The 25,018-nt window shown below is 40.6% G+C and overlaps 1 protein-coding gene across 1 annotated transcript in view; it reads right to left on the minus strand.

Annotated features, from left to right (window-relative positions):
- The window catches only part of RSRC1 (arginine and serine rich coiled-coil 1), a 152,510-nt gene that overhangs the window by 11,303 nt on the left and 116,189 nt on the right, over positions 1-25,018 (minus strand). The window contains exon 6 of the mRNA XM_054075019.1: positions 20,568-20,636. Within this exon, the coding sequence (XP_053930994.1) occupies positions 20,568-20,636 (69 nt within the window). The remainder of the gene's footprint in view (positions 1-20,567; positions 20,637-25,018) is intronic.

Consider the following 25,018-nt stretch of genomic DNA (forward strand, 5'->3'; position numbering starts at 1 on the left):
ATAGATCCACTCTGGTCACTCAGACAAACACCCATTTGACATGCGGTAAGTACACGTGTAATGTTGGCACCGTCACTGAGATCAACAAAACCCCATTTTTTAACCGAAGATAAAAAGACTCCTCACAAGCGATTGTGGTTTAAACAAATGGATACAATTTCTTTTGAATTTAACCAAAGGAATAGCCTCCCCTACCTTCATAGGCTTCTCAGTTCATCCCTTTTGTTTGGTGCTCGTGGACACAGGCTCCACACCGAGATGCTCGAACTTGCTCCCTCACAATGAAGGCAGCCTGCAAAGCACTGAACAGCCTCGGTGCTGGCAAAGCCAGCCCAGGCAGCAAAACACATACAATCCAGTAAAACCTTCAAGATGATGCTCTTTGTAGGTACTTCCTCACTTTGAAGTGGGTAGCGCAGAGGTACGGGTGTGAATCTGTCATACATAAACTGCAGCCGGCTGAATAAATGAAGATATTTTGCTGTTTTGACCCTCTCCCTCTCTTTATCCCCAGTCTATCCATCTGCCTTAAAACACTCCAAATCCTGAAAACAGTGTTCAGAGTCTTCATTCATGAAAAAACACAACCCGCAAAGCAAACTCAACCCAAACCAAAGGAAGACAGCAAGGCTTCCAGGAAGAGAATCCTGCCACCCAGGCTGATTGCCTTGGCCTGCGATGATACCCCAATCCCAAAAGATCTGCTAGACAAAACCATTCCAAGCGGTAGAAAACAGAATTTGAGATACCAAAAATACATCAGCCAAAGCTTTTGAGAGGTCTTGCAGAGCTCACTTGCAAAAGATTATCTTAAATCCATATTGATGACCCTGCCAGGCCACCGTCTAGGACTTCTTTTTCATATAGAGATTGTACGTTGCCCTGGTAACAATACTTTAGTGAACTGCCTAACCCATCCTGCTGCAACACTCTGCTTTTAGCTGCTTGTAAGTTTCTCAAACCCAAAATGTTTTATGTTGAAGTCTTCTGTGCTCGTACCTACCCCACACTTAATGTTTTGCAGAGGACTTCAGTCCAGCTGGTCCAGCCGCTTATGAAGATAAAGTGAAATGGCATTGATTTGCTTATTATTGGCAAACTTGACTTCTAAAAGTTGAGTAACTGCTTTTGCCCACCTAGTCAAAATCTACCTTCCTTTAGTCAATCCATAATACTTGGAAATGATCCTGTTTGCTCCTGCTTTACCAAGATTTCATATTTTTCAGCCCCAAAAGACTGAAGGTAGGCTTAATATACACAACACAGCATGGTTTGTTACGTCCAACATGTATCTGCAAGCCTAAAAACCTCAGACTTTACTTTAAATGCTGGTGCAGCTCCAGATGATGGTGAAGATGATGGTTTATCAAAGCCAGGCATCTGTTTTCCTGGAGCATTTTGCATCTCCTGAAGTGGGGATGCAATCTTACCAAGTGGAAGTGAAAAAGCCAGGAGGGAACAGGGATGTTATACAAATGGGAAAATGCCTGGCAAAGGAGATGGCAGTGGAGGGAGAACTGGTGACGTTAACTGCAGTTAATATGCTCTGAAGAACCACATCCAATACCAGGTTCCTGCTCTATCTCATGGGAAGAATCACAACACAGTCATCAACCACCAGCCTGTTTGCTGGGATCTGGCCAGGCTGACATACCGAACACACCAAGCACGGCAACTGGAGTGAACAGGAGCTGACTTTGGGGACATAATGATGCTGAAGACAACATTTTGCTTTTGAAGTTCTCCAAAGCTGAAACTCGGTTACACCTCTGTCTCTGCTCACTTCTTAACAACCTGGAATGAATAACACACATCACCTCCCTAGGTTGTTGTGAGAATAAAAGCATTAATGTTCGTGGCACATTCAGATCCTGTAGTGATGAGCCCCCAGAACAGCCCGTGAAGAAATTCCTAATGATGAGGTCTGAGTAGCTACAGTAAAATAATGTACAGACCTGCGTACTGAATAACAAGAATATAAAATCATTAATAGATTCTATTGACTAAAGACTGTCCAAAGCAGCCAGCAACACTGTCAGAGGCAGAGAGACTGTGGAAAATTTGTGACTATGCATTTAGAAGTTGCAGTGTTTGATTCTATTGTCTTCCTTGATTTCCAAGTGTTGGATCTGTCGCAAAGCAGAGGTGCGGTTTTGGTGTGCGCACACATGGATGCACATAGGCAGTTGCACACACACAAATGCTCTTTGACCCCGGTGATAAAGCAGAGGCTTAAACCTCCCCTGCTAACGAGGGCATCGCTAAACGAGAGCCAAAATAGAAAAGAGTAAGAGGGGATTTCACATTTGTTTAGCCTTTCTTTTTGTATTCTTAAGAACATTTCTCTGCTCCAGACCTCTAATCGTATTCACTCACTTGGGGTACGGAGCCTTCCTGGGACACAATTTTTTTCCCTTTGTGCCCTTCCTTTTTCCAAGGCGGTCAATGTTACCCAGGGGAACTCCACCTACCCCCGCCAGCCTAGGTATTGACGTAGAGTCCGCCTACCCCACAGGCACCATCCATTAGCACTGAGCTATATTTAAGCGTAACTGGAGAAGCATGGGGAGGGATGCTGGCTAACTGGGATGGGCTGGATGCAAATCAAAGATGAGAAAAAAGGGAAGAAAAAAAACCCCTTTTTACAATTGTTACTGAAGAAAACAATTTTCATAAATTCTTTCTCTAGGGAACATGTGTAGTGAAGTAATTTTCCCCATGTCCCAGTACACAGAGCCCCTGAAGGCCTCTTTCCCGATGGAAAAAGGCCTCAGTACTGGTGGAGACGGGATGAAGCATCCCTCCAGCTTTCTGTTGCTGTTGGCACCAGCACTTTAAGCCAGACTCTGTCCAAGAAAACCTAAAATCCAAGTCCCTGACTGTACTATTCCATATTTTGTTTTGCTTTCGACGAGCATAACTCTTCCAAGGGAGGGTGTGCGGTAGGTTATTTCAGAGAGGGGTTTCCTCCACGCCTGGACCTTGCCCAGCCCTTCTCCAGGGAGGTCCCAGCACTGGCCACCGACCCAGCTCCTGCCTGTCTGAACCCTGGGGCAAGACCAGATGTTGGACCCATGGGCAAGGCTCAGCCTAGGGATTTTTTGCACAGGACTCATCCTGGCTGCACAGGACACACCACACTCTACCGTTCCTCAGCCCTTGGCTGCATGGTTTTGGTTGTTTCTGTTGCTGCTGTTGACTTCTTTCATTTTTCACCCATTTCTCACATTTCAAAACTAGAGTTCAATTCATCGGCACTCTTGTATCATTTATCTTCCCTGTATATTAAATAGATTTTCATTTAAATTGAAAAAGAAACCGATGAGTTGGAGACAAATACAAAGTGGTGTTTCGTCGCTGGAAGGAGCCTAAGCATGATGTGGTTTTACTGTCAAAATATAGGTCTGGGAATTTTGCCATATTAAATTATAGGAACACAGGCCCAGGACCAGGGTAATACCTTAATGCTTCGACGCGAGGGAAAGAAAACAGAACTCAATTAAATGACAGACTTTGGGGATTTTTCTGACACTCTATATACTTGGGAAAGCTGCCACCTACCCTGACCTTTCTGTTATAATTACGTATGTCATCTTAAATATCATTAATTTAGTCTGTATTTCACTCATCCTACATGTTTAACGAATGTCTGGATTTCTTCTTTAATAACCTATCTTTTTCCAGTGAAGAAAAATACTTAAATAAAATGAATGACACCACTTCCTTGTAGTTACTTTGGAGAACAGCAATATAAACTAAAAATTAAGAACTAATGAATATCTGGATGCTTGATGCTTTGAATGTATGTATTTCTTTTAAATTCATGTAATGACTTACACATGAACTTAGAGAAAACGTGTATGTTTCTGTGGGATTGTCGTCTGAATCCAAAAGACAAGACTCTTCTGACTGCAAATAATTAATTCATTTAGGGTCCACAGAGCCATTTCTCATTTATATTGAGCAATGTATTCAATTATGCCTCCAAGTGTACATTTTAACATAAAATTAGACCACAGTTATGGTATCCATCCTGATATATTTGACTATTCCCGCTTTTTAAGTCTCTGTTTCATCATGCTCCATTATGACTGGTGCTCCTTCTAACTAAATGACTAAAATAGTGAAATGATCTTAAAATATATACAACTTTTAAGAAGTCTCCCTTTACCAGATGGATAATTTTCCACTGCAATTTTTGGAAAGTCTCACTAACCTCCGGGGCCAGGACCCCACAGCACGCACAGGGCCTGTGCAGGGATCACTCGGCTCCATTTCCATCATGTTGTATCAACATGGAAAGAGAATGAAAGCAGTTGTCTGCGCACCAGTGATTGGTCCTGCCGTACGGGTCAATAAGCACAGGAGAGACTATCTAACGTGCAGAGATTTAAGTTAAAATAATCAGTCTGATTTTTTGCTTGATGGAGTGATGAGCAGGTGGAACACTTCTTCCAGGACACTACAGGAGCTTTAGAATATGGACTTGGAGACCATAATCATAGAATCATGAATAGTTTGGGTTGGAAGGGACTTTAAAGCCCATCCAGTCCCACCCCCTGCCATGAGCAGGGACACCTCCCACTGGCTCAGGCTGCCCAAGGGCCATCCAACCTGGCCTGGAACACCTCCAGGGATGGGGCAGCCACAGCAAACCACACCAGGACTTCCCACAGGACAGCATGTCACCAGCTTGCGGAGTCTCTGCTGTCACAACCAGAGCTGTCCCCCGTGCCTCTAACCTCACAACTCTGCGAGAGACCCCAAAAGAAGGTAATTTTGCATTTGGAACTGCTGTGAAAGCTCAAGTCAACTATAAACACACCTAAACATTATGAAACCGTTTCTGGTGATGATGGTGTAATGGTTTTTGACTGAATTGATTGTTCCCTGACAATACGTGACTCAGCCTTACAAATGCATCAACTCTGTAATGAGGAGCTATTAAGTCTATTGATTTTCTGATTTCAATTGATAGCTAACAGGCCAAAGCTACACATCAATGTTTGCGTAACTAATACCCAAGAGCAAACAATTTTGACAAATGAAAACCTCAACAGACCAAACAGTGCAAATTAATGGAAATTTAAAGAACAAACCTCACAATTTAAGTGAAATAGTTAACGAATGGATAAATACGCTTTATATTTCTGGAGAATTCTGGTTTTTATATATGGGAAATAAGTAAATATACAGAAAATCCCAGAAGCATGCTCTTTTCTTGCTACATAAACCAGGGAATCCTGCAATACAGAGGAGTGAACTCGAGACATCAGCTCCTAAAACCTGACTGTTTCAAAAAGAATAATTGAAAATTGAATACTTCTAAATAATTTTCTAAAGCAGACAAAATACATGCATATTGCGATGGTACAAACACATCTCCAGACTGCACATTTCTGTGTATAGTTATTAGCACAACTAGAAACCAGCAACTCTCAATCCCCCTGCTCTGGGGTTTTCTTCTGGTTTGGGGATTTTGATTTGGTTTTGTTCTTTTTTTAATAAAGTCGGAATATCCAAAAAGAAGCAGCGAAAATATACTTATAGCCTCCTCCTAGGCAGGATAATTATCTTTCTTTTTTTTTTTTTCCCCTTTTTCCTTTTAATAGACAGAATGAATGCCTAAGGTAGAGGAGGAGATGATGGTTATACGGGCAATGCATGCAGTGTCCCCGTGTCGGGTCACCTTCTTACAGAGCAGTTCTTCCCCTAGGATTAAACTGGAATGCTCCTCTCCTGCTTCTGTTTTCTTTGGACAAAATAAACCCAGTCCCATCAACTGCTGTCCTCAACCCATATTCTCTTGATCTCTGACCACTCTCCTGTCAGGGATTATTCAAAGGGCTTACGAGAGGGCTGAAAATCAGATCTTTTTACTTTCCAAGATGAGACCTTCTGGCCCTTTTGCTGCCCACTCGGGCAGTTCCTCCCGCTCCTCGCTTCACACACTGCTGTTTATTTTCCCTTTTAAAAGCAGCTTTTCAATACGTAGCTATAAATTTGTTTTTAAAATGATTGGAGTCAGATAACTAATTACCTGATTGCTTTACAATCCCATTACCTTAACTGATGCTTGTCTCAGACTTATCCTTTAGCACAAATAAATGCCATAAAGATGACAGTAAAATACCAAACATTAATGAAGTACAGAAACCATTTTGGGTTTTCATCTGTCTTAAATTTTGAAGACAATTTCAAGACTTTTAATTTGTTAAAAAGTCATAAATTGCCCTCTGAAGGAGACCATGACTGCATCTGTATTTTCACTTTTGGAACAGCAGTTAGAAGAATATTTGACCATCTCCAGCAATGGGCTTGTATGGGTCTGCCCCATCTCAAACAGCTTTTCAAAGACAGCCATGAAACTGAACCAAGGAGCTAATTTTTCCGTCTAAAAACACGTCTTTGAAAGGATCTGAAATGAAATATTTTTCGATATGCTGCTGTTGAAATGCACTGATTCACGGTACAGACCCGAGAAGGGACAACGACTTTCTGTCTGTTTGCTCACTGGGGTTGCAGCTTTGAACCAGCACTGTCTGCTTACGGAGGGAGAACCCAATTAGTGCTTTACCGGCTTGGATATCTTTACAGATGTAAAAGTAAAACTTCAACCAAACCTGCTATATTTCTTAAAACAGACCGACTCAAATGCCACCTTCAAAATCATTTTAATATTTACACACATGTTGTCCATGTTGTGTCTCTCTTAAAGGATCCCATGTATTATTCAGGAGAAAATGTATTTGATTTTCTTCCTGTCATAAAAACGTATGAAAACAGACAAAAGCTACTTTGTATTTTAAGACTGAGGCAAAGCAAGACACCTCCACAGATGATATAAGGGAAACTGTTATTTTTTTATCCACCTTTCCTTCGGTTTCCTCACAATTTCCCTGTAACGCAGGCTTTGTGCATCGCTTCTCTCTTCCATGGACTTTCAGCTAATGCATGAAATAAAGCCAAATTTTAGATTATTCCTATGCAAACCAAAGGATTGAAACAAACCGCTCTTGTTTCCAGGTGAAGTACGCAAATTCATATTGCTGAATGAGAGCAGCAATATTCCAGGCAGCACCCGTTCACTCCACAAAGTGCAGCTGGCTCAAAGCAAATGCAAGCAAGACCAACGTGTAGGAGCTGAGTGTGGGTTCCATGACCAATACCTGCATTTCCACCTTTTCCTAGCAGCAAACTGCAATCGGGTAAATGAAACAGCTTCCACACTATTTCTTATTGGATTTCTTATTGTGCTATTTGACATCCTGTCATCTCAGGAATTGTAAGTTTAAGGAACAGCTTACTAAATTCCAACATTTACCCAAATTATCTTGGTTTTAAGGTCCCTGCACCCACAGTTTCATCCCCGTTTTCCATACACAGTGACTCTGGCTCATATGGATCAGAAAACCGCTCCCTGCAGGTTCACACGCCCATGCTCCAACAGAGGCAAGAAATTTGGGAAACATAATCCTGGCCCTATATTCACCCTGCAACGCTAAAATATACCACCTTTACAATAAAAAATCATATCTTCTTGATGGTTTCTTTGCCATTTCTGTAAACAGTGAGGATGAACTTCTGAAATTGAGAGAAAGACTTGCAGGTTTAGCATCTTGCTGATGGTCAGATTGCTTCGTATTAATTGAAATCAATCCAACAAAAGGAAATTTCTCTTTTTTTTAAGTTTTCCTCAAAAACTTAGTTCTGCAGAGTGCAAGCATGCGTTAAAAATATATCTGGAAGAGCCCATCTTCTGCATGCATGAATCACAGCAAGCATTCAGGAAGCCTTTACAGTCAAAGGCTATTTCATATCAACACAACCCTATTTTCTGCTCACGAAACTTCCATTCTGGTTCACATTTTTTACGTAAACCAAGACAGCAAGTGGGTAAAAGGCATCCAAGACATTCTGAGGACAGATTGGCCGCCTTGCAAAGGAACTCACCGCAGTACATAATGTTTCCTAGTGGGAGATGCCGGGGACCATTTCTGATCAATAGAGCCCTATATTAGCACACTTCTCATTTTTACAACACCTAAACTGGAAAACAGCATTTAATGGCTCGTGTAGGTTTCTTGACAAACGGCCACTCCATCTATTGTATTTGCTTTATTCCCTTTAGAACTTCATCTTCAAAACTGTATTTTACACGGACAACCTACAGCCAGAAACCCAGTAAACAACATTTGAAAAGCACAGTACAAATGGCAACATTAGAAAAGCAGGAAAACAGAAAGCTGCACAAGCACAGGTTTTCGCCAGCAAATGTAATTCCTTCAACACGTAATGTTTCAAGATCATTTTCGCCACTTATTCACCCTCCAGGAATACCTAGTCCTTGCAAGTATTTGACACTTGTGATAAACCACTTGTGTTCCAACGGTGATTCCATTGCATTAGATTCATGCGCACCACCCCTAATAATCTTTGTTTAATTAAACCACGGTGGTAACATTCATAATGGCTCCAAATTTTGCTTGATTGTGATAAACAGGCTTGTCCAGCCATTATCAGTGGCTGGAGATGGCACTTGAGGCGCCCTATAGTGGACATGGTCCTTTTCCATCCCACTGCCACTGGAGGAGAGCTCAGTGAAGTTCATGGGTACCACCAGCCCTGGGGACAACCCTGCCAGCCCAGCCTACCCACCTCAGCAAGAACTGACTGAAATGTTCCTAAAATAATGAAAAACCAATCCATCTGTGTTTTCCTACACACCCCCACATGCTGCTCTTTTTATTGTTTACACTTAAAAGTGTTTTAAAAAACTGCAAATATTGCTTTTCAGGACTATAAGGGCAGCCGGCCCAGGGCGATGTCCTCACCTAGGTTGAGGCTGTGAATGCAATAACTACTTATGTCGAACACATTTTTCAATACCTTTGCCACTGTTCCACGCCTGCTGCCAACAAGTGGCTATTTATCAATAAAGGGGTATTCTTACCCCAAACACTGTGCGACCTTTGCAAGTTAGCAAAGTTGAACAGCCAAAAATCTCCTTCCTTCTACGTGTCCTCGCTGTGTTGCCCCGCTCCTCCTCTGCTGGCACAGGTATTTCTGCTTCTGAAAGATGCCCATCATATTGCCATAGCCAAATGGGATAGAATTCCCCATATTTTAACTTATCAGATTACTCACGATCTGAAACTCTGTTAATCTCAACTTTGGTTTTAAATGCTGTCACCAACTGTCCTTCACGTAAAACTCATAATGATTTTACCAGTGGGACTTAGCTGTCCTTTTAAATGCTCGAACTAAAACCTCAGCTCTGCCAAAGACATCCATAGGCAATTTCCCTCTTCATTTATTCCTTTTATTCCTCTTGTATTTTGCACATTAGCTCACAGCAGCATTATAGTAGCAGTACAAACTTCTCTAAATCATTTCTTTCCACACAAACTGAAGAACACTGATATTTCTTAGTGCTTTTACAGCACCGCTTCTATACTGCCTGATGAAATACCCCTCAGAAACATCGCACACCTTCACACTGGTGTAAACGTCACGTGCCCAGTACAGCAACTGGAATCGGATACTAAGGAGGTAATTAAAATTTCAATGCCTTTTAACTCAGTATACAGAAAAAAACCCTAAACTGTAATATCATGTGACTGGTGTTATAAAAACACACATGAAAAAACCTAACCCTGGCGATGACAAGAACATGTTGTTTCACTACATTAATGGTCCCTAACTCAAAATTGCACAAGAAAACACACTTTTCAAGAGCAAGAGCATTTTCTTGCCCTTCCTTGCCAAATTTTGCCAATAAAGCAACACACTGTTGCAACAGACCTTCTAAGCTACTCTTTTGGGAACTTGGTTGGTGCTATGAAAGCATAAATATGTTTAAATCAAGTGCTCATTAAGGCCAAGCTGAATCAGGGCTGCCAAATCCAAGCTACCCTGGCCAGGTGCACACGCTCAAACAGAAGTGGAAAGCGTCCCTGACTGTTACAACCCAAATCAAGGAAATAAGGGGTTGTAACACTGACTCCTTCCATCTCCCTGGTTAGCGGAGTGTCCCACCCACCACAGCCAACGGCTGCGAGGAGGCACAGAATCCCCTGGCTCTGGCATGGGGGAATACCATAGAATCACTGAATCCCAGGACGGTTTGGATTGGAAGGAACCTTTAAGGTCTCTATTCCACCCCCTCTCTGCAGTGGCCACTTGATGAGGTTGTTCAGAGCCCCATCGAACCTGATCTTGAATGTTTCCAGGGATGGGGCATCGACCATATCTCTGGGCAACCTGTGCCAGTGTTTCACCACTATCAGCAAATAATATGTCTCTTCTCTTTCAGTTTAATGCCATTATTCTTTGTCCTATCACTATACTCCTGATAAAGAGCCCTCCTCCGGCTTTCCTGTAGGCCTCCTTTAACAACTGGAAGCTGCTCTAAGGTTTTCCCAGAGCCTTCTCTTCTCCAGGCTGAACAATCCCAACTCTCTCAGCCTGTCCTCGTAGGGAAGGTGCTCCAGCCCTCGGATCATCTCTGTGGCCTCCTCTGGACACGTCCTTCCTGTGCTGAGGACACCAGAGCTGGATGCAGGACTCCAGATGAGCAGAGCAGAGGGGAGAATCACCTCCCTTGACCTGCTGTCCACAAAGGTGACTGACCTGCAGCAGGACGGGGTGCTCAGACTGAGATCTTCATGGAAAGCAGGCAAGGAAGGGAGGGAGGTACAAAATACAGAAGGCCAGAAGATGATGGGCAGGCACAAAGCAGTCTAAAATTTAAAGGAACACATTTTAAAGTGATTATTAATCACAGAAGCTTTAATAAAAAGCCTGGAATTGATTACTCAAATAGCCATTGTCCATGGGGGTGTATTGATTCTTTTTCTGATGATTGGCTCTCTTGTGGAAGAATATGGCCACGGAGACTGGCCAGCAAAGATGCCACGCTTTGTATTGCAATCTTATCCTTCACATTTATTATTATATTATTATTATTCCTAATATGCTGCACTACGCCACTGCAACTGCACAAAACGTCACGTTTTTATATTAGCCTTGATTTGTTTCTGCTTACTTTTTATTCTAAAACGTCAATAAAAAGATTAAACACACATAAAAAAAGATCACAGTGTGCGCCAGATGCTGAAACATCCTCCGGAGACTGGAAGCGCAACACCAGGTGTTTGTGTCAGCCTAATGAAGCAGCATTCGCTCACAGGGGACCCAAAGGGTGGAGCTGCAGGGACTTACACTTTGCTTAAAATCTGCCATTATGAAGGCAAAACCGCAAAGACTTGAAATTACAATCCTGATAAGACAGTAAAAAAGAAAAATATCACATTTCTATACTAAGTATATTATCTTGGGGACTTAACAGACTGAGCTCAGGTCACTGCCATAACAATGAACTCCAATAAAATTTACTGAGCATAAACTATGACCTAAGGCAATAACGAATGAACTTAGGGGTTTCCTAATATATTTCCGTATCATTGAGTAAAGCACTTTAACTTATTACAGCTACGAAGCCTGACCTCATGCAATCAAATCTTTTTGTAGCGGACTCAACCCGAGTTTTTAATGCCAATTACATCAAGGTACAGTCTTTTAACTTTTACTAAGGAAGCGTTAAGTGCAATAGCCACTTTGTTGTGGATAAACTTGTGGTTAGATTCTCCATCTGAACATAAAAAAAATAGAGCTTATAGCTTGGGATACGTGCAGAATTTATAATTAACCTTGTAAAAGTTGAGTCTTCCAGGATTTCCTGTACATACCAACTTTTCTTTGTGACCCTCCAACTCTCCAAATCCACACAGGCCCTAAGTCTGCAGCCTCCCACCTGTTTTAACGAAGGCACTGGGATGAATTCATCCTGCTCAGGATGCAATGCGGTGTAGGGGGTAGAGGGGAGCGCTCCCTGCAGCTCCGTCTGTCTATGGAGGATTTCTGGTAAGAGATTCTGGTCTCAGTTTGTGGCCACTGAGACTCCAGTAAGCCAGCAGGAGCTTAATGGAACTTCAAGTACTCGTTGCGTCATGCTGTGAAATACCAGGCAGCACACGTACGTGAAGGCACAGCAGAAGCATATCTTCTGATGATTTCAGTATCTAATAAAACCTACTTACTTACATAATAAAGTAGCGTTTTATTCCTGCTATTTACTTAAAAGGGAGTTATCTGAATTTCTTCTTCTTCTGAATTTCTGAAAATAATACTGAAGTGAAGCTGAGATGGTGAACAGGAGACTTCCAAATCAAAATTGTAGCTTTGAGACTGTGCTGTGTATAGGTTTGATTCAGGACAAGGATCCAAACCCAGACTCTGAGGCACTGAAAGTCTCGATTTAAATATTACAACTTGTGCCTATCACAGTTACAGAAACCACATTTCATACACTTTCCATCAATGAGTTAAATCTTTACCATTTTCTCTACCATTCCTTTATGGCAGCCCCTTACTGATGCTGTCCCTTTGCAGATTGGAGTTAAATGGCAAAAGATACTTGAGAAAACATTGCCATTCTTCCCAAACTGATCAAAATTACTCCATCAGCACATGCAAGTTATCTTTCTTTGTATATATTTTAAACTGGATTTATATAACTATTTGATATGAAATAAAAAGATAGCAGAAAAGACATTTTAAAACCACCTTCTGCGTGCACATACAAGCTAATTTAATTAAACCCATTAAATCTTTTGTTTTAGAAGTCTGTTTAGGCTACAGCGATACATTATATCAGTTGTAAAAAGCACAATTTTCATGCTTTGGTTTAAATCCTTTACTAGGTGCATTCCTACCAGGACTGCTGCGAGAACACTTTAGATACAAACACCATCATCTTCGGAGTTTAACTTTCTTGCAAATGCCAGGCTAAACCTGCACTGGAGACATCACTAAAGCAGCAGCATCATCTCAGCAAATTCTGAGAGTGACACATCAGAGATTTGTTTTATTTCTCTCTTTAAAGGACAATTCTCTCCCAGCACTAAATGCTTTAATGCCTCTTGTTTGCATTCACTCGTTCCTCCTGCCCACGTGGGCTTCATTTCCAAGCCTATTCAAAATGATGTTTTCCAAGCATGTGCCACATGACTTGTTCATATAAATGGAGCAAATTAAACTGTCTCCACATATATCCTATCACATTTGTAGCCCTGATTTCTCTCCTTAACACGTGGCCAAGACACCGTATTATCTGCCTGCAGAGGTTGACCTCAGGATATTAGATTCTGCCACATAGCTCTCTTGTACTAAACCGAGGGGAAACACTTAATCACCCCTGCCTTTTCAGGAAAAAATCAACTTTAAATTTGCCATGATGAAAAATCAATAAACCAGTAATTGCTTGGCTTATCATTGCGTGGAGGAACAAATTGGGAAGCGAAGCTTAGCGTCCACACAGATTTCTGTGAAACACACAGAGTTTCAGGATCACTAAGCCAGAAAAGGGAAAGGTCTCAGAGTGATAATTAAATCTACTCATGCTGATTTTCTGCCAAATTTATTTCCCCAGAGTATATAAAAATGTTACCCTGCTTACTGGGTAGGCATAACTAATCAATTCAACGCTGGGCCAGCACACACGGGAAACAGGGAATGCAAATTCCAGGATGAAGGCAGCAGGACAATACCCGCCCTAGCGTGAGCACCGCCGTCACATCGATTCACCTATTGATTGATTTCAAAAGAACAAACCGTACTCAGCTGCATTCCGAAAAACTTCTTTTCCTGGTTATCTGATGAAACCCTTTCTGTTCATGCCCCTCCGTCCAGTGCTGGTCATGCAGCAGCATCGCCCAGATCCTCCTCCTCACCCAACCCAGAACGTTTGCTTCGCGACAAGTTGCATTTTAAACCCAAAACTTAAAACTATTATGCATGGTATACGAAGAGAAACCATCGAAACATCTCCCAGATATGCAATCCAACGCGTTTGAATCTTTCTCCCGCAGCACACCGTGTGCTTTATTTCAACTATTGCCGTTACCCATCCCAGCTACTCTGAATTTGCCTTGCCAGGCCTGGAGTGAAAATCAAGTTTGACAGTAAAATCCCCTTCAGATTGTGGTGTCATTTTCCAGGCAGTCCCGAATGGGAATGAATAAACAAAAACAAAGTAGAAAGAGCGCTCCGTTGAAAATAATCTTGTAAAATGCAGTGCATTTTTTATTAATAGAACTAATTTCATGCAGCAAATTAGCATAGCTCCAATGGAAGTGCAAATGTAATCAAACTGAAAAATTCAAATGAGATGGAGGGAGCCTTTTTCTTCCTTTCTTTGCTTTTTTGTCGCAAAAAAAATCATTTTGCTGTGTGTCCTTCAACTGGCTATAGGGACTATGGTAATTAAAACATTTAAAACAGCACAAGCCCCCAGTCTCTAATCTGAAGCTCAGGTCAGCTGTCTGTAGATTCTAATTTGTCCTCGATTTGTATTCATGACAGGAAAACGCTGCATATTTAACAGCAAACCAGCGGGAGGGGGCATTGGTGGGCTTGGAGGTCAAATAATTTGATTTCCGAGCAGATTACATGTAACATCCAACATCTAATCTCACACCTGATTTGGCAATAAAATTACAATAAAAGTAATGTTAAGACACCATCGCTATAGGGTGGGGGATGAAGAAGCAGTTTTCACAGGCTGGGAAACAATTCCTTGATTTGCATGGTTGGTTTTGCTTACTGCAGCGAGGAATCTCCACTTCTCCCAAGGAAAGATGTCACAGGCGTTTGCTGCCCACCCAGGCTGCCAGCTCAGAAATTTCCTTTTCGCAGAGTTAAATTTCAAATTATAAAATGGTGAAAAGCGGTGAATTTGATTTTCCTTTAATATTCAAAATCTAGAATTCCTGGCTGAAAAATGATTTTTGTTCAAAAATACCTTTGAAAATGGTTTATGACAGCTTATTGATGAAACTAAGGATATTTTAGGCAAACACTCTTGTTTGAAGGTGAACAGACAGAGAAAGGTTCATCAGGCAACAACTGCCAAAAGACAGGGCAACTTTCATAACTGGATATTCGTTACAGGCCTTATACATTTTCATTATTAACATTTCATCCAGAAGGGCTTGGGGAAGGAGGCAGGGGATAACTATGAACAATTATGCACAGAATAAAATAGTTGTGTGAATAAAACAAACAAAAAAATCAAACAGAACTATGCATCACTTCCCCCCTCCCCTTTTGCAACAGAAGCCAATCCAGTAACAATTAATGATAAAAAATATATAAAATCTTCTCTACATGACCAAAAATAGAACCCCAAATTTAAATCAGTCCAGCGTGAAATAATCATGATGCCTTTCGTACAAAGCATGGAAAACTTGGGAATGGGAGAAAACAGAAGTGTATCTCTGCCCACATGAGTCACACCTCCCAGCAGCTAAGGGAAAGCTGCGAATTACAAAAGAGCAAATCAAAGAGGGTTCAAAACCGGCTGCAGAAGCCGTATGCAGAAGCAAGAAGTAAGACAAATTGTGAAAAGCTCTTTATGCAAACAAAGGATGTCAATGGCACCCAGGAGATGGAAGTGGCTCGGCTGAGAGCGAAAGGGAACATGCTCTAACACGTGCACCACGATGGGTGCAAGAAGGGTGCAAGAAGGAAAAATGTCCTGTTTGCAAATAAACATAAACCTACACCAAAGCGGTGTTTTCCATTGTCCAATTTCGCTGGATGTCTTGTGTGGACTTGGTACGCTTAAACACGAAACAAAATAAAATAAGGCCATTTCTTTTCCAGTGAAAATAAAACATTTTGTTCTTAATTGGTAACGAACTCCTCAGACAAATTGATGAATTTTATTTAACAAGCGTCTCTTCAGGAAACATTTTCTATTCATTTTAGAACAGTGCAACATCCTTACAACTTTTTCAAAGACACCACAGGACATTTTTTATGGTGCTTATTAATAAATTGAAAAGAAGTGTTCCTCCTGCTTTCGGTGTAAGTTACCATTGTTTCCAATTCACTAACCAATCCCTTTTTTTCCTCGCTTTGCCTTTCCATAGTCATCCTTTATAATCACTGTATGCAAATCAACTGCCGGCACAAGAGCCACCGACAAAGGGATGAAAAAAATACACATGACTTTTTCCAAAACACACTGCAAGTCTGTGCAAGGGGGGACCCAACCACCTCGCCCCAACAAGCCCGGGGTCCCCGCAGCCCCAGCTGTGAGCCCAGCTCTCTGCTTCCTGCAGCAAATTCCTATCGCACTTTGCACCGGGACAGCTGGAAACGCTCGCCCACCAGCAGTCCAGTGCCCAGCCAGTGGCCAACTTGGAGAACAAGCAGAATTACTTAGGAAGAAGTTAGGAGAAGCAAAAAAATCTAAATGAGCTTTTACCTCAGTCGTTTCCAGGCACTATGGCAGAAAAGAGGAGCTTTTCTCACTCGCCACTCATTTAAATGATCAGAAGGGGAATTAAAAAGATTTCGAGTACCATCTTGCAGACAAGCCAGAAAAGAGATCGCCTGAACTTTGAGCCATCTGGAGCCATCACGAGACAGAGATATCTTCTCCCACAAGAACACAGCCACACGGGAACAGAACAACAGTTTATTAATCTGAGTTCCTACATTTCTAACTCATTTACTAAAATAATATTCACATAATCTCGCTCCACCTAATCCTCCTAGAAAGCTGTCGAAAGACTATCCACAGCAGATGGAGGCTGTAGTGCAGAAGAGGGTGAAACAACCGTATCTGGAGCCCTGATCTTAAGGAGTGGCCCTTCAACATTAAGAAATGAGGGAACTAACATCAGTGAGGCAGTAGGTGCTAGGACAGAGTACCGGGAACGTATAGCCACTGCTTTTTCATTTTGTTAGGCTAGATAATTCATGAGCTTACAGATTTTTACAAGGTTTTATTTTTATATGCATCAAATGCACGTTGTGATATCTTTTTAGGGCAAGAGAATCTTTCTGAAGGCACAGATGCTGCTTTGGTGTCTATTCACTACAGAAAGTCATCCTAGATAGATTTCTACATCATGTCCAAATCTTACTATATTTATATACAGCCACCCTGCTTACTGCATCCACAAGACAAACTAGAAGAAGTATATTTTATTTTCCGAGTGTTACGGACACTATATAAGATATGTTGCAAAGTATTCAAGGATTCATCACGTTCAGCCGCATCAGAGCATCCCAGCTCTGAAACACAGCCATTCCAGACATGGGACTTTCTGTTAAAGTGTCCTGGATTCCTGTCCTATAGACAAAAAGACTGTTTCCTATCCAGTTGTCTACTTAAAGAGCTACACTGAGAGCTTAATACTCTCCTGGTGTAGATCAAGTAAACCCCACAGACTTCAAAGGCCCTGAGCCACCTGCAGCGCACTCACACTGTTCAGCTTGCAGGACAAGCAGCCGGAATAAACACTTTGCTTTGAAGTTGCTGTTGTCCGTCAACCTATGTTATCAACTTTTACTTCTGAGTTACTCCTACTTTAGCTTTAATCTATAATCTATCTCCTTCGGTCACTGCTGGGCTGGGCAGATCCGCTGGTGCAGCACTGGCGATACTCCTGGATCCATCCCATTTAGATCGGATGCAGGAACATCAATGTGTCTATTATAATAAGTTCTCGCAGTGTATCCCAGATAATATAATTAGAAAATTAACATAAAAGAAAGTGTTTCCTTCAGATGTAACGATTGCCTGATACTCTTTGAAGTGAAAAAAAGCCAAGCATCCATTTCACTGTTTTTTTTTAAACATCATTAAACTGGAAGTTTATTAAATGTTAACACCTCCAACCTCTTTCAAACAGAGAAAGAAACGCAATTGATTAATTCAAAATTTTAAAAGATAATTACATGGTATTTTCCATTTTTGTCAAGCACAGCAGGGGCTTCAGGTACAAAATAATCAGTGCGACCAGAATATTCTACCTAAAACTGCGTAGGGCCAAGAGCAACAACTTTGCCAGGAACAAAACAAGCCTATAATTACCAGGAACTCAGTAACTGAGTGACAGTGGGCTGCCAAATTAACCAGTCCTCTGATGCTGAGCCTAATGGGTGGGTAGTGGTTAGTGCCGAATAAAGCACTATCCCCTAAAGCCAGTCAAAGTGTGCTAGAACAGGATTTAGCTGAAGAACCAGGGCTGGCAATTTCATCCCTGTTAGATCTGCGAATTTGGGGATTTCTGACTTGTTTTTTTTTTTAAGCAGTCAGTACATGCTAGTTGCTTCCGATTCACCTGATAAAGCAAAAGAATTTCTTTTCAACAATTTTCTAGGAAAAAAAAAAACCCTCAACCAAACCTAAAAAGAGATGAAGGGAATCAATCATATAAATTTTTAATAAAGATTACATTAGAGTTTTGAAATACACACTTAGTGTACTTCACTCTAAGTTCCACAATTTGGAGCTTATTAAAGACATCTTAACCAAAACATCTTCTAAACCTAGAAACAAACAGGGGGTGGGAAATCATGTAAAAATTTATAAATCCTGTAGGATAGCAACCAGCTGAGTCAGACCTGCAAAGTAGACTTAATACTCTCATTCACATGTGAGGATTTAAAGGAGTTTGTTTGTATCTGAAGTGCAAATAAGCTTTAAATCGCTTTCAGAAATTATTGAGGCTGGAGTTCCAGCGAATAAAAAATGGCTAAGGAGAAATTTGATTGTAAACAAAGAAGCAGCACCTGAAGTCAGTACCTGAGAAGAAATGGCAGCGTGGAAATAGGTAGGATGCATTTTCCTAATCAAAAAAACCTTGCTAAGGACCTGTTCCAAAGATCAAATAAATATGTAAAATATTTCCTCAAAATTCAGAGGCTTTGGAGCCCGCAAAGATTGCAGCAGCTCAGACCAACATATGGATTAGGAATTCAGGGGGTAGAAAACACAAGCAGGGACTAAGTGACTGAGATTCCTTGGTCATTAAGAAGGATTCCTGCAATGTGTGGGTGTCAAAGCAGGATAAGGAGGAATCTCATTGTCAGGAAACTGGTGGGATTTTTAAACAGAAGGCAGGGCATTGGGGGTTGAACAACAACGTGTGTGGCAGGAGAATCAGGCTGTGATACCTGGAAGGTATAGGAGGGATGAGATGAAGGCACAACAGATGCAAAATTAAAGTTCCTAGCTTTACCTTGAAGTTCAGCTTGGTGAGCTCAGAGGTAGGAAAGGAGAGGGCAGACACAAGGAGATTTTCCAATAAGATTAGAGAGATTGAAAAGAAAGATGATGTTTTGGAAAGACTGGAGGACATGGTACAGCAAAGTTGTATAGATCACTACTGTCCCCTTTAGGTGTTTTCTCTCATTTGCTACATAGTCATCAGCAACCTACCACCTCTTCCCATTCACACGACATTTCCTGCCTAAGTATTTTGTTATCATATCATGCTGGAAATGAAAAATATCTCAATCTCTTAACTTCTCCTTAAATTTCAAGCTATTCTAAACAGCTTTACTTCACATCATTCTCCCCCTTATATGACATCCTGGCCCTAACCAAAGTATGATTGAAATGTGGGTGCAACACAGATTTTCATAGGAAATAAATCCATCAAAAGGCCAGTTCTGAAAAATTCATGATCTCCTCAAACATTACATCATCCTCAAACCTAGGTCTTGTTTATTGGGTGGTTAAAATACTGAGTGAACATCCAGGCAATTCCAGGTAGGCAGACAAGGGCCACAGGGCAAGGATAATCAGGAATGCATTTACATGGAGATTGTTCTCTGTATCAAATAACAGTTACAATCTGAAACCAGTCATCATTTCAATCAAATATGTAGAGGAGAAAGTCTACTGTAATGACCAAGGTGTGACAACATATATTTCCAGAGTAAAACCACTGCAAGGAAGACTTTTGCTATATTTTTTTATGTTTAAGTCAATGTGAACAACTAATAGATGTCACAGACAGTTAAAAGATTCATCAGTTAATAGATGTCACAGACAGTTAAAAGAGATACTTTCTCTGAGACAGGGATGTCTATCGTGGCTGAAGTGAGAAACTTTGAGGCTCCTTAAATTGTTTGCATTAGCTCCTCACGCTGTTGAATATCTTTTCCATTACTCACCGTCATACATTAATTTTAATTATCCAGTCATTATACGTTAACTTTCCACCTACTGTACTGCAAAGGAAAACTGCTCCCATCCTGCCAGCTTTCACTGTACCAAATTTCATCGATAAATAGCTTAGCTCCCTTCATGATATCAGGCAAACTAAATACGCGCACAAAAACTAACTGCTGCACTTACTGTTGTAATCAAGAAATATATCCAGCACAAAAACCAGTGGCACTGACCAGTCTAAACACAGAACTTTGTTTCAAAGTACTACATTGCTTTAATGGCAGCCAAACTATTTTTTGAACTCTAGTTGAAATTTCTGGTGCTTTGAACAGTTCTTGTTATTGCCACAGGAACATGACATACCGTGAGCAAAAAGCTGCACCGCACTGACAGAGTGGCAGAAAGGCCACCTCTGTTCCAGATGCCCCGATAAGAAAATCATGCAGCCCCACTGGACCTTGAACTCTTAAACAAAAGGTTCTGACTTACAAGATTTAGCCCGTTATTGGAGAAAAAAAAAAAGTCTTACCTTCTTCCTTTCTTTTCTTTGCTTCTTCTTCACTTCTCTCTTTAGCCTTTAATGCTTCATCTGCTTTTGCTAAAATGAAAAAGAAATACAACAACAAACATTATAATTAGTTAATTTATCTTGCCAAACAGCATTTCCTAGGGTTTAAACCCAATTTCAGATTCCTCTTTGTAGCTCCAGCAATGAAGTCAATGTGCATGAAAGAACAGAATCTGGTTCTTGGTTGTATTTTCTTTAAAGATGTTACCACATAGATGCTGTTAGGGAGGGTAATTTTTGCATGCAATGTTGGTTCAATACAAATCTCTGCATTCGTTTTTTGTTAAGTAAAACTTTTAAGAGTTGTTTTTCCTTAAACACAAATCTCCCCACCCTACTTGTGCCCAAACCAAACTATAAAGAAACAAATGCAGTGCATTTAGAAAAAGATTTGCTACCATAGTGAGTAATCCCTAAGACCTCTTTTGAGGCTAAACCAGAAACAAAACAATATTTTCAGGGATGCAGAGTTGCAGATAGCATTTAAAATACGAGTCAAATACCTATTACTCAGTATTAAATTAGGCAGTATACAATTTTCTCTTCATTGCAAATCACAGCAGCAGTACTTTACTCATGTTATGACAGTATTCTGTAAAAAGAATCTTTTTCCCTCTAGAAACCTCTTCCCTTATTACTTAATTATCTACTAGTTGCTCAACTGCAGGGGTTTTCAAACACTTTACTACAGATGTTAAAGAAGATTAAAAATATACAGCACAGTAACAAGGGACTATCAATATACTCTGTAAATTAATTAAATTTCTGTTCTAGCACATCATTTATTCCAAAGCACTAATGTCTCAAAGGAGCCATTCTCTTTTATTGCCATCTCACTGCCTGATGAGCGAACTAAGTGAGAATAAGTCTCTAATAGCATTATACTTGATGAAATATTAAGTTTTGAAAAGTATCACTGTGTCGAAAGCAAAAGAACCAAAAAGAAACAGAATTTAGAACTTAAACCAGGTCTTCTTATGTCATAAAATCAGCATAAACTGTGGCACAAACAGCAAGCGCTTATTCAGTTTTGCAGATACTCAGTCCCACCACGTACTGAATCAACCAATAATTTGTGAAAACAAAATTCAGTTCAGGAGTGGGATATGCAGGGATCTTTCCAGCCCTGACGCCTTGTTGCAGGCTGCAGCTACACCTTCTTCAAATATACCATTCAAATAGTGGTGTTAAAAAATGATAGAAGTGATTACACTGACGTGTTTCCATGTATGAGCTTTTATACATATCCAGACTACATTTAAAGTCATGAAATATTAAAACTTTTCTGCCAGTGAAGATCATTACAAGAATCTATTAAATTAGGTAATAAAAACAAACTACAAGTAACTCTAAAGACTTTTACTTCATTTACACTTTATTCTCCCTGGTAAAAGGACAAGGATAATAGAAATTCCATTTAAATTCGATTTTGGTTATATGTGTAATTGTAGATATACCCCTTGAGTCATGTAAAAGGCTCAGCTTATGTTTCTTTCAAATTATCCCGCTCAGATTCACATTCTATTCCTTACAACTGTCTTCAATATGTATTAGTAGAGCTCATTAGGCTGAAATTTAATAATGCAAACATCAGGTGGATTTCAAGAACCTCCACTATCAACACAAGATGGATGGCTTATATAGCTCTTGGGCCAACTGGGCACAATTTAGATTCAATAAACTACCATGCCTAAATTTGATTTATCTGTTCCACTACGCTACTTTTTTTTTCCTTACTGATTTGTTGCTGCACGGGAACAATTCATTGGATATCTCAGTGGTTATTCAAGGCAGAAAATATTAAAACGCACAAGAAAAAATGTTACTGGTCTGTGACTAAATTAATATTTTGTCTTTGTTAACTCTAAATTTGCTTATTTCCAATCCTTGTAACTTACAGCTAAAACTTCTGCTAGGAGAAACAGAGCTGTCCTTTGAAGTTCTGGTTAATTATGTGGACAATGTAGCAGTTTAGGAAGTATCATGAGAACAATTCCCTACACAAAATTGTTCATTAACAACAATTTAACTTAGCCCATAAATCTAGAAAGCAGTAAGGCTCCGAGGTTACAGGGCAACATCCATTACAACCAACAGAAGTCACTGAAGCCACGTGTTGTTTTAAGAATTTAATGCTAACAATTCTCTTAAAACATTTTAAATTCTCTGTTATTCTTCACTAGCAAAATGTCATTAAAACCCAAGATTTTGATCAAATCAAGTTGCAATTAAACAACATTAGAAGAGCACCACAAATTATCCCCAGGGTAATACACCCTCTCCGCTCTGCAGACCACGTCCTCAACCTGAATTTCAGAGTGTGCAAGAACACACGCCGGCCACTTACGCTTTAAAATGCCTGTTATTTGGAAGTCAAGTTTTCCTGCAATGCACTTTCCTTAAGCTGGAGGAGAACAGAGAGCTGATTCTGACCCCCAGCAGATCAAAGAAGTCGCTTCAGCAAAAGTCTGGGTCTAATTGATCCAGGTAGCCGGAGTGCTGAGGTTGCTCCTGAACCCGGGCTTCCTGCACGGATAAACAGCTAGCATGACAAAAGCCTGACTGCTTACAAAGCTTTCTAAAATAAAAAATAAATAAATAAAGAGGTGCTCCAGCTCGCATCTAAGAGCTCATCCAACCCAGGATAAAATTACAATTCTATTGATTTATTTTTTTTCTCTGAAGGATGGGAAAATGGCACACGGAAACCGTTTGAGATGTGTACCTACACTAAAACCATGAAGTTATGAAATGCAGATATTTGCTAGTAGCTACTGGGCTATTAATAGAACAGGATGAAAGAGCAATTTAGTCATTTCTAGGTGTCCCCTATCAAAGCGCTTGTTCCAGCCTGGCTGGGATCAGTGGCTCATGGTGCTGGACGCAGCACAAAGAAGGAAGAAATAAATCCTATCTTTGCTGAGAGAATAAACTATGAGCAAAGAGCATGGAGATGGTACTCAAATAAACAAAGACAAACACACAGACAAATAAACACGATGCATAAGTGGAACAAAATTGCTAAGTTACAACAAAGGCACTAACATTTAATGAAAGCTAAGCTACATAAAGAACATCCTCCGTTATTAAAAAATAACAAACTAAACCCAAAACACCCTTCATGTTTCCATATAACCTAATAACCTAAATCTGAATATGGTAATATGTTCTGGAACTGGGATTAGCTCTTTGATCAGCTTCATTTCACCTGCTTTCCAAACCCTGTAACCACCTGAAGTGGCTCAAGCCCAAGCTCGCAAACCCACCCGGTGTCACAGCCTCTTCTGAAGGTGCAAACGCAATTGCCATGGATTTTGGGGAGCGGTGGAAGCTGACGACAATCTGAGTGGAGAACTCCCTCCTGGAAATGGAAGTTGCCTGCCAGACCTGTAACTTCTGTTCATGTTGAAAAGCAATTATTACGTACAGATCAACAACTGCGGATCAATGAATGGTAGGTAATTCCCCAGGGCCAGGATCATAGGGATGAACCAGGTCCACTCCTTTGCCTTGCTTTAACCCCTTCAATGCAGACCTGCAATGCCAGCTGATCGCTAGCTTATGCTAGGAAGTGAGGTAAAAAGAAAAGGAAAAAAATGGATGATTTTGTATGCTTTCCAGTTGGGAAAGGAAGAGCGTAGGTGTTTCTGTGTTTCCTTGATATTATCTATAGGCTGACTGTAAAGTTTTGGAGATGGAAGAAGATGCCAGAGATTAAATATAAGAGCAACTTGGGAGCCATAGATAAACACTGGGCCATAATATCAGCTGGCACAAATCATCATAGCTTTACCAACTTCATCCCAGGAATTATCTCAGACTTTGTGCTACCAGTGGTTTGCAGATACTGGGTTTATGCTCAGATTCTCTGCCATTCAAGCAGACTCTGTTTGCTTATGCACCAAACGTTCACTCACACAAAAATGCAGGTTCCTGTCTATTTTCCCATCCAAACTTTATATATTCACCTCTTTCATTCTTTCTTCTTAACTAATTCTATTAATTCAGAGTCGTCTTCTCTCTAAGTTGTGACTCCTTTATAGAAAAGAACTACCCTCTCACTTAAGAAACTTCTCTCTTCCAAACAACCATCTCAAGGCATTACCTAATTAGTGCCCTTCAGACAAAGCCCACTCCAATGAACCACACAAGCGATTTAACTTCACAGTCTACACAAATAGTTACGCAGTCTCATTGATGATAACTGATAATGAGAAAATCATAGAATCATAGAATCACCAGGTTGGAAGGGACCCACTGGGTCATCGAGTCCAGCCATCCCTAACACTCCCTAAACCATGCCCCTCAGCACCTCAAGCGCAACACACACACCTTCAACAAAACTCTTAAATCCTAACAATACTCCTGAGTTTCTTTCCTTTCACTGCATCCAGTATTTTCTAAATAATTTC

The sequence above is a fragment of the Cuculus canorus genome, chromosome 9 (genome assembly GCF_017976375.1).
Source record: "Cuculus canorus isolate bCucCan1 chromosome 9, bCucCan1.pri, whole genome shotgun sequence".
NCBI lineage: Eukaryota > Metazoa > Chordata > Aves > Cuculiformes > Cuculidae > Cuculus > Cuculus canorus.